Source organism: Plasmodium malariae, assembly GCF_900090045.1.
Source record: "Plasmodium malariae genome assembly, chromosome: 13".
Lineage (NCBI taxonomy): Eukaryota > Apicomplexa > Aconoidasida > Haemosporida > Plasmodiidae > Plasmodium > Plasmodium malariae.
This window is the reverse complement of record NC_041787.1, coordinates 2911245-2928357: the sequence shown is the minus strand read 5'-3', so window position 1 is coordinate 2928357 and position 17113 is coordinate 2911245. Positions and strand designations below refer to the sequence as shown.

Below are 17113 nucleotides of genomic sequence, written 5' to 3'. Positions count from 1 at the left end.
TTAATTATTATGATAATATATTAATAGTGATAATAAATAAAGAAAATTGCACTATGCATAAGCTCTTGTATTGTATTTTTTACATCTTGTGTATTAATTACTTCGTAATTGCATGCACAATTTTTTGGATACATTATATAATTCGAAAGTGAAATTTATAATATACTACCAAATATATTAAACAATATGTGTTTTAATGGTAATTAAATTAATTATTTTTAATTTTTTTATAATAACATTTGAAATTTGCTATTTTTGAGTATAATTCATGCTAATATTTGCACAAAATAAATCTTAAAATTCATTGACTCAATATATTATCATGATTTTAATTAAATACACTTATTTATAGGTATTAATATACTAACAAAAAGAAAAAAATAATAATAAAAATAAGTAAATCCTATATTAAATATCTTATCAGAATAAACTTTGTTCAATAATACATTTATTTAGTATTAACCTTATTGAAAATATATATTATTTTATTTATCAATAAATTTTATCATATTTATTTAATGTATTTTATAAGTAAAATTATATGTATATTACTCAATTCTAATAATAAATATAGTTATCTTCCTATGTATTGAAACTCCTTAGTAATACAAACGATTAATAATTTTCCCCATATAGTTACTACGAGAAATAAAAACTGAAAAATATTGTATATTTCTTAACTGTAACTTGAAAGTTAAACCTGTATTTAAGAAATACATATAAAACATAATTTTATTTTTTTTTTAAATTATTTAAAATATTAGTGTTATTGATATGGAATTACTAGTGATTACCAATATAATCATTACGTGCTTTCATATATCTTTGAAATAATATTATATCCTTAAGTTTTATATAGATATTCATAAAAATAAAAAACAAGTACATAATGAAACATCGGCATACGATAAAAAGATTGTAGAAAATATATATTTCTTTTAATTACTGTTATAATGTTGAAGTTTAGTTATATTTAACATTTTTTGAAATTTATAATTATGTAAAAGAAATAAGGAAGTACCTTTATATGTTATGTAATAATACCTCATTACATATAATTTCTTAATTTAATAATATATGGAATTTAATAACAATATATAATATATATATGTTTGTAAATTTTCAATATTATATATATATACAGGAAATATTTTAAAATTGAATTAACAATACAACTGAGCAAAAACTAAGAATATAAATTCATATAACATTTCATATATTTGTAAAAACTTAGAACACCCAAGTTATAAAACGATTATTAATAATATATAATTAAAAAAAATATTTTGTTATATAGTTATAATAAAACGTACATACTCTGCAAAAAATCAAAGCTGATGAAAATATTTTTTTTAATATAGATGTTTTCTTCGATATTTCTCATAAAGCAACATTATACTATAATTATCATGTTTTAAAGAAAACAAAATATATATATGTATATATATATCTGTAGAACAAACTACCTTCAATTATCTATAATACAAAAATTAAAGAAATATTTACATTTAATTTTAATAAATAACACATATTAACTAATAATCTGAACAAAAAATAATTTTTTTCTAAAGGAAGCAGTAAAATATAAAACACAACTTTATATTACTAATGCAATTTCTTACATTTCTATAAATTTCCATATTTTGCATCCTTTTTAAAGAACAATTATATATTTTTCGTAGAAAAATATTTAAATGCAAATGTATAAACATTAGCCCATATACAATAAACTTAAATAATGCTTTGAAATACACACTGAATAATATTAGAACATTTAATTTTACAAAAAAAGGAAAATTTTTCTGTTGATCATTAAAAAACTGATATACAAAAATAAACTTATATCATTATAACTATTAAGGGTGTTACCATTAATGGTATACCAGTAAATATATTACAAGTATTTTATCATGATAATAATGTTCTTACAGAAAAGTACATATTCCTTACTATTCTTTTAACCAGTTATCAGCTTAATATTTTAATATTTTTCACTAGTTCTTAATATTTTATAAAATGTTCCTGTACGTATAACAAATATCATAACAATAACTTCTCTATATAATAATATACACATTTCGGACACTATTAATACTTCGTGTGCTGTTTCATAAAATACTGATTGTAAACTAATGAACACTTCCCCTATTCCTTTCAACAGTTTACAATGTTGTAATATAGAGTATCCTAATCTCAAAAAGAAATAAAGAAGAAATATAGAAATTCCAAACTCTTAATTCCTAAATTTTATTTTTTTTAAAGTTAAATCAAGAATTCACTTGTTTCTTTCAATAAATTTTTCACGATTTATATTTTTGATCACTTTTTTTTCAATATTGAAATATTTTCCATGAAACATTCTATTAATAAAATCCATAACTTCTGTATAATACCACACCTTATTTAGTGAAATTCTATTATATTCTTTGTCTTTTCCATAGGCTCTCTCTCCATTATGTGGTGTTCTTCTTTTAACCCTAAAATATATGCATCTTTATTCGGTCTATTTTTTGCTATCAATAAGTAATTTCTTTTACCTAATCATAAAAAAATAGTTTCAATACTCATCTAAAGTTTTGTCAAAAATGACCAAAAATATAATATGCATATTTTTTATTTAACAGAGTAAATTGTCAAACAGTAAAAAAAAACTATTAATAAAGATATTACACAAAAACAATTATTATATTAGACATACTAATGTGTAATTATTACACCACATTATTATAAAAATAACATATCCATATTAAAAAAATAAAAAAAAAAATGTTAAATGTTATTAACACAAATATTTTATTCCACTATATAAATTGCTGATATTCTTATATATTCATTAAGGTAAAACCTAATAATAATATTGCGTAATTCTTATTAAATCGGTTACTATATTTATTTAAAAAAAACTTTATATATTGCTTCATATATACTTAATAAAATTCATATAATTAGAATAATGTTTACTATTTTAATAAGGAAAAATAACATTGGAGATATATTATAAAATTTCTATCCTAATGTTATGTAAAAATAAAATAGAAATTTCATTATTATATAATAACTTGATTTTATTCATATATATTATAAATATATTATGTAATTATTTATTGCAGTTCCAAAATCAAATAATATTCACTCGCCCTTCTCAGAATAACCTAAGAAAAAAATATGTAATTTACTTTATAGAGAAATTTTCAGATTACGTATTATAGAAAATATGTTGAATATTTAAATAATATATTTCTGTATATAATAAAACTATTATTAATAAGTTTGAAGACTTTATTATATTAGTAATTCAAAAGTTACAAAAAATATAATTTATTACAACTATTTATTGTACCTAATAAATATTGAGCCATATAATATGACGAAAAAACGTTATATTATATTAATTATAATCCATTTCTCAGTTACTCATGATGTATACAAAATTTTTTTATATTTCATATACAACTCAAAAATATGATATAAATGGACTATCTAATCTACAAAGAAATATATATTTAAAGAATATAGGAACTAATTCTTTATTTTTTTTGCCTTAATTTTTGAAAATGATAATTTTTAAATTTAGGTTACATAATAATCTATAAATATAATATTTTTATATTTATTAATTTTTTTCTTTTCTTTAATTATTATTTGTTCTAAATATACATAATTAGAAATAAAAAAAAAGATTATATTACAGGAAAATTATTCTATATATCTATACATAAACCTATTTTCTGCATGAAATAAAATATTTTATCAAATTATAGAAATACTTAATATAAGCAAAAAGAAAAAAAATTAAATAATAAAATAAATTATTTCTTTTATTAAAATTCTCATTATCCATACTTTCATTTGTCCATGAAGTATTTTCTATATATATTAGTTTCATTTTCTGTCGTCTATTCATATACGATAAAAAAAAGCATTATGCATGAGTAATAACACTGGAGAAACTGTGCTTTTTTAATTATTTGTAGTCGTTAAAGTGAAGCATATATTATTATTTTAGTAACATTTCTTACATAAGCTTAAGAAAAATAAAGTTTATTAAATAAAAATACTCACAAAACGGTTTCATGGTACATTTATTAATTACCCTTATTTAGACATATGTTGTACAAAATAATAATGTAACTTATCAAATAAGCCTTAGTAGAAATAATTTTATAAATAAAAAAAAAAAAATAACTAATTTATAAATTATATATTACGATCTTGGTCTTTTAGTTTTACTTATTTTATTATAAACATATCCCTGTAAAGATAAATGTATTATTAGTTGTTAATATAAGCTATATATATATTTATATACATTTAAAATAGTAATAACTCTTAATGTACATACAGACAAAAAAAAATAATAAATATTTATAAAGAAATATCAACAATTTATTATATTATTGTAGAAGAATATTTACTTTTTTATTACACCCAAGGACAAAGGGGTTTTTTATACATATAAACAAATATTTAAAATGTTATTATTCTGAAAAAACTAAGAAAAAAGGAATATTTATATATTATCTGTTAATATATACTTAACATTAATTTATTATATTAATCTTTTAAAAATATACAAATTGAAATAAATAATTCCTTATTTTACATATTTTCCATATAATATATATTTAATTTATGTTTCCAAAATGGTATTAACGCTATAATTAAGTAAAATATATAAAATTCAATTTAATAGTTCAATTATATGTAAAGACACAGAACTCATAAATTCCTAAGAAATTATAAATAATCGTTAGTTAAAGAGTGTATTTTTTATTATATATTAATAACCTAAGATAAATAATATGAAACATAGAATAAAAATATATTTAAAATGTTTTTCCTATAATTATGTTTTAAAATACGTTTCCAAAAAAAATTATTTTATAGAATAACTATAAAATTTTTCTAACTATATAAATATATATATCATTTTAAGAAAATATATGGACCTCACAAAATTAAAAAATAAAGAAGATATATTTATTTCTAATTTAAAATAAATAATACATTTTCTTAACAAAGAATAAAAACAATCATTTAGGACTAGATCACAATAAAGAATACAGAGAAATTTTATTATAACAAATATAAATTATAATATTTCAAATGAACATTTTAGGTATTGAAACATTATATAATTTTTTTAATTCACATATATATATATATATATATATATATATATATATATTTTTTTTTATAAAAATTTGTTTAAATACAAAAATATAATATTTAGTAAATAACAAATAATACAAATTGAAACACACTAAAATATTCGTAAACAAAAAAAATCCTATGTAAATGTATTTTGTCTTAAGTCAAAAATACCACATATATAAGTTCATTTCTAAAATCTAAGCAATTATAAGTATTTCTAATATGTATATAATTAAAAGTATTACATTTATAACTTTATATCAAAGAGTTTATTACAAAAAAAATCGTATTTCGTACTATAATATTTATCTTTTTTGGTATTTAATTTTTTGATATTTTTTAACTTTCTTATGGTAATAAATAACTCCTAATATTAATGTTATACCCAATATGAAGAATAATGTAAAGTATATTACAAAATAAAAAAACGGTGTTATATGTAAAACTTTAGCCTTAATTCCTTCATTTATTGTAATACTGAAAAATGAACCTACATTATTTTTCAAATAAGTGTATAAATGATCCAGCGGTGCTCTACCTAAGAAATGTTTCAATAATTTAAACAATGCGCTTTTAAGTCCACAATTAAAGAATAAATCTAATATAAAATATGTTGAAAACAACAAAAGCAATGTCACAGGTATAAAAACTCGTAATTTGTGTTTTTCAAATATAGTTTTTTTGTAGACTCTGTCACTAATTGTCTTGTTGTCTTTAAGAAAATCCAAATAATCTAGTTCTTTGAATATTTTTTTTTCAAGATGAGAATATGTTTTTGTTTCAAATATATATAACTTATTTTTCTTAGATTGATTATGATATCCTGCGTTAATTAGTGAACTTTCATCTAATTTTTCATATTTTCTTTTGTTTTTTTTTTCGTTATAACATATTTTTTTATTTTCCATATATTTGTTATTTGGTATAAGTTGTTTTAAACCTGTAATATGTGAAACATGATCCTGTTTACATTCTGCTAGTAATCGATAAGTTCTTGTATTTTTGTGTTCTCGTATATTGTAGATTACATCCATATATTTATTAAACGTACTCTAAAAACATAAAATAAATATGTTATATATATATAGATATTAGATATTAAGTTAAAAATAATACTAAAGGAAAATAAACATAAAAATATAAGTAATGCAGGCATAAGTAAAAAATATTATCATACCATAGCATGGTAAAAATTACATATCCAACTTAAAATAATAGAGGTACAAATTTTAATAAATAAAAGTAAACTAAATTTTTGTTCCATGATATATATATTCAATATTGTAATATATATATTAAGAAATAAATTAGTAATAGTATAATGTTCTTCTAATGATAAACCATTATAAATTTATTATATTAACTTTCATTGTCTTATTTAATTTTTCCATAAAAACAACGTAAAATGTATATAACCGTGTTGAGTATTACAAAATAAACAAAGAACAAAAACAGTAAGAGTATATTATGAAATTTTTATCTTAATATTATTTTTAATAAACTACTTTTCATTAAAATGAAATAATTTAACTTTTTTCATAAATATTCAAAATAAATAATTTAACTGTTTAATATAGAAACGAAGTAATTTATTTATCAAGCCTTTTTTAGAAAAAAAAAAAATATAATAATAAAATATAAAATATATTAATATTTTTATATATTGACTTTATATAGAATATAGAATTTATAGAATACAGGTAATCTATTATTCTCTATATTAAGGGGATAACAAATAATTTTGACTTTTTTTTTTATTAATAAATTTAATTTTAAAAATATAATTTGAAAACATGTTATTATTGTAAAAAATATTAATTATAATATTAATATAACAAATATAATTATAAATGAATGAAAAACTGTTCTGTACACCTATCTATGATATATTATTAATAACATTTTTATGCTTTTATTGTCTATAAAATAATTAAAAAGTAGAATTTATATCATATCATCAAAATTATATAATATATATATTTTAAACATAAATAATTTTTAATTATAATTTTTTGGTATAATAATATTTTAAAATAATATTATTTAATGAAGCCTTACTCTTATTAATTGTAAATGAAAAGTTTTTATATATTAAACTTAATTTTTTTCTTTTTTTTTTTCAATTACATATTTATATTTAGAAAAATTGTTAATAAATTATAATAAATTAAGAAGTATAAATTCTGGTAATAAATGTATTATTATCAGAAAAAAATTAGTTCAATAATTTGACTGCCTACTTACTGAATAATTTAAATTTTTATCATTTTATTATATCATATAAATTCAATAAATTGTTATAAAATAAATTTAATCAAAAATGACAAAAGTAGAATGCTTGATCAGTAAATATATGTATTCTTTTTCCTATTGACGAATAATTAAAATACTAAATATTATTAACATATTACACAGAATTACTTCTAGAAATAAATATTTAACTAACAGATGTTAACCATGCCCTACCGATATGTCACTCCCAAGCACAATAACCTTTTATATACGTATGAATATTATTTACGTAAAAAGATATATATATTAAAATATTATAATATACAATATTAAGAAAAAAAAAAAATGAATGAAAGAAAGAAAAAAAAAGCATTTATATTATTATAAACACTTTTATGTTCCTTCTAAATAGATTTTACCTTCCTTAAAGCAATATTAGAAATAATAAAATAACTATAGAGTACGCTTTTATAATACTTTCTAAAAATATTTGTTCCATTATTTTATGTATTTCTTTAAAATAATACTATTTTAAATATATATTTAAAATTACCACGTTCTATATATTCGATGCATAATACGTAATATACTTCTGCATATCATATATGAAATTCTTTTATTTTAAATCTGAAAGATCTAATTTTTTATACTGAATTTTTAGAATAATAAATTTTTTAGATTTTTTAACAATAATAACACCAATTATATTTTATTTTAAACAAAATCTGTTAAAAAGTCTTGAGCATTTACAAGTTATAGAATTATGCATACAAAATTAAATTTATATCTTCTGTTAATAGTATATGATTACGTAAATACCAGTTTACATTACAATTAATATATATTTTTTTTCTTTTGAAGATGAAAACTTCACTTATATTAATATAATATCTATAAAATTATAAAAAACTGTGATATATATTAGGAAAAAAGGTATATACTACATTGTTATTTGTTCCTCATTTGTTCTATTATGTGTTCTAGTTTTCTATAAATTATATGATATATTTGTGATTTAATGTATTCCTCTTTTTTTAATAATATTATTGATTTTCATTTTTATGCAGAAACTTTTCTAAAATTATTTTTATTTCCAAATATGCAGTAAAATATATTTTTTATATTATATACTCAATGAAACATGGTCATTTCTATGAATTTCATGTTGTTCAAGGAAACTTATCCTTTTTTTCATACACACTTATTTTTTTCTTTATATGTATGCAAAATATATAAAAATTTTTGCATAAATTATTTTCTTATTTTATTTTTTTTTTTTTTTGCTAATTCTCTCCTATATAACAATTTATCTCATTTGAAATATTTTATTTTAAATAAAGTAATATTTAATTTTGGGGCATCATTCTTTCTAGATAGAAAATTAAATTAATTATAATAAGTTATATTCATATATCATATTCTATAATAACACTGAATTAAATATTTTTACTATTGGAGTAATGTTTATTTTATTATGTGGAATATATAGTTTATGTTTTCTTATGAGGGCTCACTACATATAAAAAATAAAGTAATATAAGCATTAACCGAATTATTAATAATGAACTGTGAACATTAATAATATAATTCATAAATTAATTCATGTATTATACATATATAGGTTCTTTTTATAAATTGCATATATAAAACAAAAACTAATACCTCATTCATAATTAGTAAAGGTATATTAAAACAGATGTTTTACATAATAATTTATCATTATATATATATTTTTTCTATGTATTTTCTTTTAACTCTTTCATATATATCGTCCTTTTAAATATATATATATATAAATATGTGACATATGTATATATATGAAATAAATGAAAATGTATTCCATACAAATGTATTAGTAAAAATATTATTTTCCTTTATGATTATATAAAAATATATATAATAATAATTTTAAAAACTATTAAGATAATTAAAACATAACAATACTATTATGTTGTATGTATAATCTATAATATGAAGAATAATAGTAGTATTTTTATTCCAGTAGTGTATTTATAAATATTTATTAGAATTATTAATTATCATATTCGTACTTTCTTAATATAAATATTATTATTTATTGATACAGCCATTATATGGACAGGAAATATAAGAAAAATATACATACACAGAAATGAAGAATATGATATTATAATTCATTATAATAATTATTTTATTAATAAAAAATAAAATTCATGTTATTTATATATCTTCATATCATTATATATATTATATAAATATTTAACGTAATTACATTTCCAAATATATTGTCATAAAGCGTAAAATATAATAGATTTTTAATTATGCCTTATTTCTATTTATTTGAAATTATTTTAGAAAAAATATTATAAAATTCTCTATTAATATTATTTAATATATGTTATGGTTTTTTATTTAGATATTTAATAAAAAGATACTAAAATCATAAAAATCACAATAACAAGTATCTTGTAATATAAAATATACTGTTTCCTGTATATTAAACTTAGTATAATGAGCACATAAACTTTTTAGTTATATGTTATAGGGAATAATAGAATCAATATAGTTATATCTAATAATATTTGGTAGGGAAATTAAATATTTTATTAAATAAAATATTATGTATTCATCATATATGTTCTCGCTGTCTAAAACAAAATAAAAAATTTTCTTATTGATCACTCTCAAAATAGTGTTAACATCAATGACTTATATTAATAAGCGGAAAATGTTATTTTTGCAATACTTCTGTGCGTTAATTATATTCTCTTTATATTATTTATTGTTCTTTATATTGTATAATAGAATATTACAAGAATTAACATTTTCATTCCTCAGATAAGTATGCAAATAAAGCACCAATCCAGCATTACATGTAAATTACGAATTTCCTTTAGAATGATAACTTATCGCAATTCTTCCGTTTTATATATGTAAATTTTCATCTTCACAGGATCTTTCTATGGATTCACAAAATTCTTCTGGAAAAATGTTCTGTATTATTATTTTTTTTTTTACTTATACAACTGCTAATCCAGAGTTCAATGTATTTAAACTATTATACAAAACAAATAAGAATTAAATATAATAAGTGTCTACATAGCAATATTTTGTAGAAAATTATTTTCAATTTTTGTTCTGAATTATTAATCATTTTTAATTATAATTCGTATAATACTTTATATAAAAGGAAAGTAATAATTAGAAAACTTCTTATAACTGTAAAACCAATTATTATAGAAGTCTTCAATTCAGGTGAGTATAAATTCAATTCACGTAAAGATACCTCCAATTCAGGTAAAGAAGAGTCCAGTTCAGGTGAACGTATAAATTTATTGGTAAGTGTACATCTTTTACACGAACCATTTTGATCTTTTCCGTCTTTTAATTTAATCCACAAATTCTAGATATATTCATTGCATAATGTGTCATTCACAAGTTTAGATATGTGTGATAAATATTTTTCTTTTTCCATCTTTAACCAGTTATACACATATTCACATAAATCTTCATCACATACATACTGTGATATATTTACTTTTTTATAATTATAAACAAGCATGCAGACAACTTTATATAAATAAATATCAATATTCTCTAGTGGTTCTAGAAATATAGATGACTCATTAAATACTCTATATTCACGTTCAACATCAACATTACCTTTAAATATTTTATCATGGATACATACTCTTTTTCCCTGAGAAGCAAAATAGAAAAAAAGAAGATGAAATAATTATAGGAATAATGTACAAAATTTTTTTTAAAATTAAGTAGGATATTATTGTGAAATTATATATGCAATATAACATTCGTATAATTTGTATTGATTATTATATAATTAATAAGTATAATTTAATTATAACGAGAATCCTTAAAAATTTTGATAAATGTTAATATATGAACTATAAGACATTGAAATATTCCTCCATATAACCTCTCATATTTTATATAAAATATATATATCACCTTTTATATTATTTGTTCAAACATATAGAAAATTTAATTATAAATTTATTACAAGAATATAACATTTTTAATTCTTTTTATTTATATATAATTGAAAAAAAAAAGAAGCATTCTCACTTTAAATATATGAAGATTTATATTTATATGATTTTTACATTAGCATCTATAATCTATATTTTAACGAATAAATTACTATTAATATAAATACTTAAATAGTACATTAACTATAGTGAGATCTTATTTTTTATAATATATTTATTTTAAGTACTTTACTGAAATATTAGTTATTTAGAATAAGAATAATAATAAAATTATTTTTTTTTATATTTACGATATTTCGAATAAAATACCTAATATATAATAATAGTTAAACTGATCCTATTTTTTTATTATGTATTAGGAAAATAAATGTAAAGAACAATTCAGTATAATATCTTATACAATATGTAGTTATAATAATAACATGAAATTATTACTGTAGTAATCTATAATTTTTTTATCCTATTTTTACAAAAAATGCTAAAGAGAGATTCCTCCGTGCATTTCCACCTCTTTCTTTTATCTATATTATATACGTTACACGTGTTATCCAATTATTTTACTTTTAAGTTTTTTTTACAATATTATATATTTATAACCGTGTGATTAAATAATATATCTATTAATAAAATATATATATATGCATCAATCATATATTAGTGTAGATTTTAATACAATATAAATATTTTGTTATAAAAATTGAATTCAAATTATTAAGTAAAAAAAAAATAATTTTAGCTTAATTTTATAACTTCAGAGTGATTCTAACATTTATATTATAAAAATTAGAATAGTGAGTAAAATATATTCTAATCTATTAAAATAAAAAAGGCATAATATTTTAGTATTAGTAGTATTAATTTTTATAATATGTAAGTTCAATAGAGCACTTTCATTTAACTTATAAATATGATTTAATATTAAAAATGTAAGTGTTTAGATTGAATTAAAAATATGTTAAATATTTTTGAATTTCATATTATATTTCAAATAAAAATATAGTTAAATATGCCATAAGTATAAGAGGAAAATTCTTTGTTTTTTCAAAATAAAGAAAATTCAGAATTTTATTAAATATACTTAAGAAAAATATAAAAAATTATTTCTTGGTTGTTTAATTTATATCTCCATTGACCAATTATTTTACTCTTTACGTATGTAGCGTATATTAACAAATAAAATACATTACTTATACTATAATATTTTTACTCATAGATGTATTATAACACGAATATAATGTAACTAATTACTTAATCATATAGTTCTGTTTAATATAATGAAATGTGACAAATAATAAAATTAGTATCAACATAAATTTTTGTAAAAAACCTACTAAGCCATAACATGTAATTTGTAAAAGTTATATAGTTTAATATTATATTTTATTTTATTTAAAATATACGTATGTACCTTTTTTAACTTATATTTACTTAAAATACAGAATGATAAAAACAAAATAATTTAAAGTTGATATATATTACGTTTTTCAAACAAATATATTTTTACATAATATATATAGTATGAAATGGATTAAATAAATTTAAAAGGAACACTCTGATTTAATTGTTAATACATTAAGTATTTTAGAGATCTTTGCATTTCCATACTACTAATTTATATTAACATATTGTTTATTACAAAGCATATTTTGTTAGATTATGTGAATATTATATTTCAGAAATCAAATTTCTAATGATATAAATTATACGAATATAAAATAATACCTATATTTAAATTTATTAGATATTTTATTCAAATTTATGTTCTTTTATTTTATAATAAATATTTATCATACAACAAATAAATACTTATATTCGTATATCAATATTATCATTATTTAATATTTCTAATGTTCTTCTTCTTTTTTTTTTTGTTATTCAAAAGTAACATTTATATTTAAGTATTTAAATTTTTCCATTATGAGATCTTATAATTATTTTTCATTTATTTTATTAAATTATTTAGAAAATACACACACTACTAATAACAGCTATTATTTCAGTATCCTTTTAGCTTTTGTTTAAAGATATTATTACACGATAGAATATAGAATAAAAATATATATTACCTATTCATAAGAATAATTATATGTAATAACTTTTTTTTTATTACTTAATTTTAATAAATTTTTTATGAACATAATGAATTCTACCTCAAAAACAAAACTTATATTTTATATAAAGTAAAAAAAAATAAAATATACTTTAAAAATACCTGCTTTTTAAAATTTAAATTTTTTAAATTGAAATTACGAATATATGAGAAAAATATATATTTACATCTAATTATAATTTATGACAATACAAAGGTTTTTACTATTAGTTAATTTCCACGTTATTAATAAGATAATATAATATAAGTAAATATAATAAAGATATGAATATATAAACAGTTCATATTTAAAAACTAATTTAATTATGTATATATATCACAATGTGTTTCTTAAATGTAATGATTATAGTATTATGTTAAATTATCATTAAATGTATTTATATATTTTTTTTTAAGGAATTCAATTTTTTTGAGCAAATTTTTCTTTATATATATTTTAAAATATAATAAGAATTATATGACCAGTACCTTTATACTATAAATATATAAATAATCCATTTAAAAAATTTTCGTTAATAATAATAGGGAAATCTTGTTTTGTGTATAAATTACATCCATTAGTGTACATATTTTAATTTAATATTTAATTTTCTCTATATATAAATTAGTGTAACTTTTAAAGTATTAATTATTAAATATATCTTTATATTTATGTATTTTTAGATTATCACTTTACATTTCACATATTGATTATATGGTTTTATGTTAATTTACTCTGTACTATTATTATGAAATATTAGAGTTTAATTATATTCTAAAACGAAATTTATTATAACTTAAACAATAATGTATATATTTTTTGTAATTCCATTTCTATTTTTGATATAATTTTTATATATCTAATTTAAAATTTATACAATTATATATAGTTTTTTCGTAATACATAACTCTTTTCCTATCAGTGCTTAACATTTATTCAATTTAATTTTTAACATTTATTCTCAAAATGAATATATATATTTTTCTGTCACAATTTATATATATTCGTTATGTATGCTCTTGTTTTTTCCTATATTTTTAATATAAATAAAATATGTAATATATTAAATGTATAAAGAATACGTTAAAATAATATTTTGAGACATTAATATTAAATTGTTTATGTAGCATAAAATAACGCATAATAAAATGTATTCCTAATATTTTGTATAATATGAATCTATTTCGTTATATCTAATGTAATTATTATTTAAATTCTAATATAATAGCACATATCATATTATGCAATGGCATATAAACTTTTCATTATTTAATCCCAAACAAAAGATATTTTGAAAGAAATGTAACAAATTATATAATAATAACTTCTTAATTATTGTCCATTAATTTAATCTTTTAATGATGTACAAAATAAATAATGTATATATATTATTTAAATACAAGTTTTCAATATTATATATATTCACGTAATTTGTGAAATATTAAGTAAACACTAAAATTAGGAACAAAAATATTATAACAGTTCATTTAGAAACTTCACTTAATGTCAATGATTTATAATCCTCAAGCTTGTGAGCAGTTATAATTAATAAATAAATAAAAGTTACATTATCTTATTATATATTTACAATTTCACAATTAAGTAATGTAAAAAATCAAGTCTGTTAAAAATATTTTTACAATTAGTACCTCTTATAAAATATTTCTTATAAAACATATTTTATAGAATACATATTAATATTCATTTTTTGTAAAAAAACAATTTTTTATACGTATCACTCTAATACAAAGTATTCTCATACATTCACTGAAAGAGAAAAAAAACTTATCTATTGTTAATTTATCAATAATAATACATTTTTTTAAATAACCTAAACAAATAATGATTTCAGAATTAATCAAAAGAAAAAAAATATTCAGTCAAATTTAAAGTTCCACATTCCTATATAATTACATATATTATTACACTATATATTAATTTTAACACTAATATATATATATTATACATGAAATCTATTTTAACACGAAAATGTATATGCCGAGACAACATATTAAATTAAGCCAAAGTCGTTCCATAAAATGAATATTGAAATTATTCAAACAGTAAAAAATTCAAATTAACAAAATAACTAAGAACATGCTTTTTTACTATATCCCAATAAAACATCGGTATATTTAAGATTATATAAATAGTTATTTTTATGGTTAATATGTATATCACTAAAAATACTACTATTCTATAAATTCATCTCCACTGAAAAACTCATATTCTTATTTAATCTTTTTTTTGAACTTGATATTTTCATATTTTATAACTTTTTTGTAGTAGTAAATCATCCCTAATATAAATATGACAATAAATATAAGGAAAGGTATGCAATAAATCAAGACGTTTAATGTAGATATAGCTTTTGATGCTCCCCAGTCATTAATGCTGAACCATTTAATTAAAAGCCCATCTATTCCATGTACAATCATTCCTCCTGGAGAACTAGCTTCTGTTTTAGTTGGGTATAACAAGCCTAGTAATCCCAGCAAGCCACCACATTCCAATTTCTCTAATGAAAGGTCTAATATGGGGAATATCAATACTAAGAAAAATAACAAAAGTAAAGTAATTCGTATTCTTCGTTTTTTACAAGATAACTTTTTATATTCTTTATCATCAATTATCTTGATGTTTTTAACGTAATCCTTATAATCAAGTTTTTTAAATATTTTTTTTTCATATTCGCAATATTTTTTTGTTTTAGGTGTACAACATTTATATTTCTCAACATTTTTACTGTACTTTTCAGTATATAATGAACTTCTACATAACTGTTTCTGTTTTCTGTTTATCCTGTTTTTATTATTAGATAAACATCCTTTTTGTTTCACTCCTTTATGTGGCATTACTTCTTTAAAATTTACAATAAACGTATCCTTATTCTGCTTATTTTCTTCTAATAAACGATAATTTCTTGTATTTAATTTTCTTCTAAGATTGCATTTTTCATTATAATATTTATTTAGCGAGCTCTAAAAACAAGAAAATCGTAAATATTTCTTATTTAAGTGGAAAAATATTTCCATCCTAAAAAAAAGCACTTATAAAAATAAACAGTTAAAATATAAATAATACAAAGTTCTTTGAATAATATATTCATACCACGTTATTGTAAAAGTGAAACATCCAAGGTAAAAGTATAAGCGTTGATATTTTGATATACAAGTACAACATTTTTTGTTCCATGATGTAGTTTTCCAAAGTTGTAATATATACGGAAAGAATTGTACTTATAATAATGTACTCTACATTCAATATAAAATCTCACTATATATATTTTTTCAAATTTTATGTATTAATTTTTCATATATAATAATATACTTATAGCTAAAATACATTATACAATACGGACCAAAATATAATACCTTTAAAAATATATTAAAGACTATTAATATTTATGGTATAAATAAAGAAATATGTTTAAAAATAAAATTCTATAATTTTAATTCATTCATAAATATTGAAAATGCGTAAATTAATTTTTTAACATAGTTTAGTTATTACAACTGTTTCTATGGAAATTTTTCATTATGAAAAAAAAATATATGTTATTTAAATATTTCGTGTTACTTATTTAATTTAAAAGATAAAATGCATAGAAGATATATCTATTGAAATATTTAATATATTGCGATAATA

General features: G+C 18.1%; 2 protein-coding genes and 2 pseudogenes across 2 annotated transcripts, besides 2 other annotated features; all 4 read right to left on the bottom strand.

The window, feature by feature from the left end:
* Nucleotides 1-1981: 1981 nt before the first annotated feature.
* PmUG01_13066900 lies at nt 1982-2722 on the bottom strand (annotated as a pseudogene).
* Nucleotides 1982-2722: a sequence feature (fam-m protein, pseudogene).
* Nucleotides 2723-5459: 2737 nt separating this feature from the next.
* PmUG01_13066800 (fam-l protein) lies at nt 5460-6418 on the bottom strand (the record flags this gene model as incomplete). The annotated part of the gene is made up of 2 exons (XM_029007639.1): nt 5460-6206; nt 6332-6418. 2 exons carry the CDS (start codon nt 6416-6418, stop codon nt 5460-5462), a joined length of 834 nt encoding a protein of 277 aa, XP_028864008.1.
* Nucleotides 6419-10333: 3915 nt separating this feature from the next.
* On the bottom strand, nt 10334-11098 carry PmUG01_13066700 (annotated as a pseudogene).
* Nucleotides 10334-11098: a sequence feature (PIR protein, pseudogene).
* Nucleotides 11099-15696: 4598 nt separating this feature from the next.
* On the bottom strand, nt 15697-16648 carry PmUG01_13066600 (fam-l protein; the record flags this gene model as incomplete). Its single annotated transcript, XM_029007638.1, has 2 exons — nt 15697-16446; nt 16577-16648. 2 exons carry the CDS (start codon nt 16646-16648, stop codon nt 15697-15699), a joined length of 822 nt encoding a protein of 273 aa, XP_028864007.1.
* Between the last annotated feature and the right edge of the window lie 465 nt (nt 16649-17113).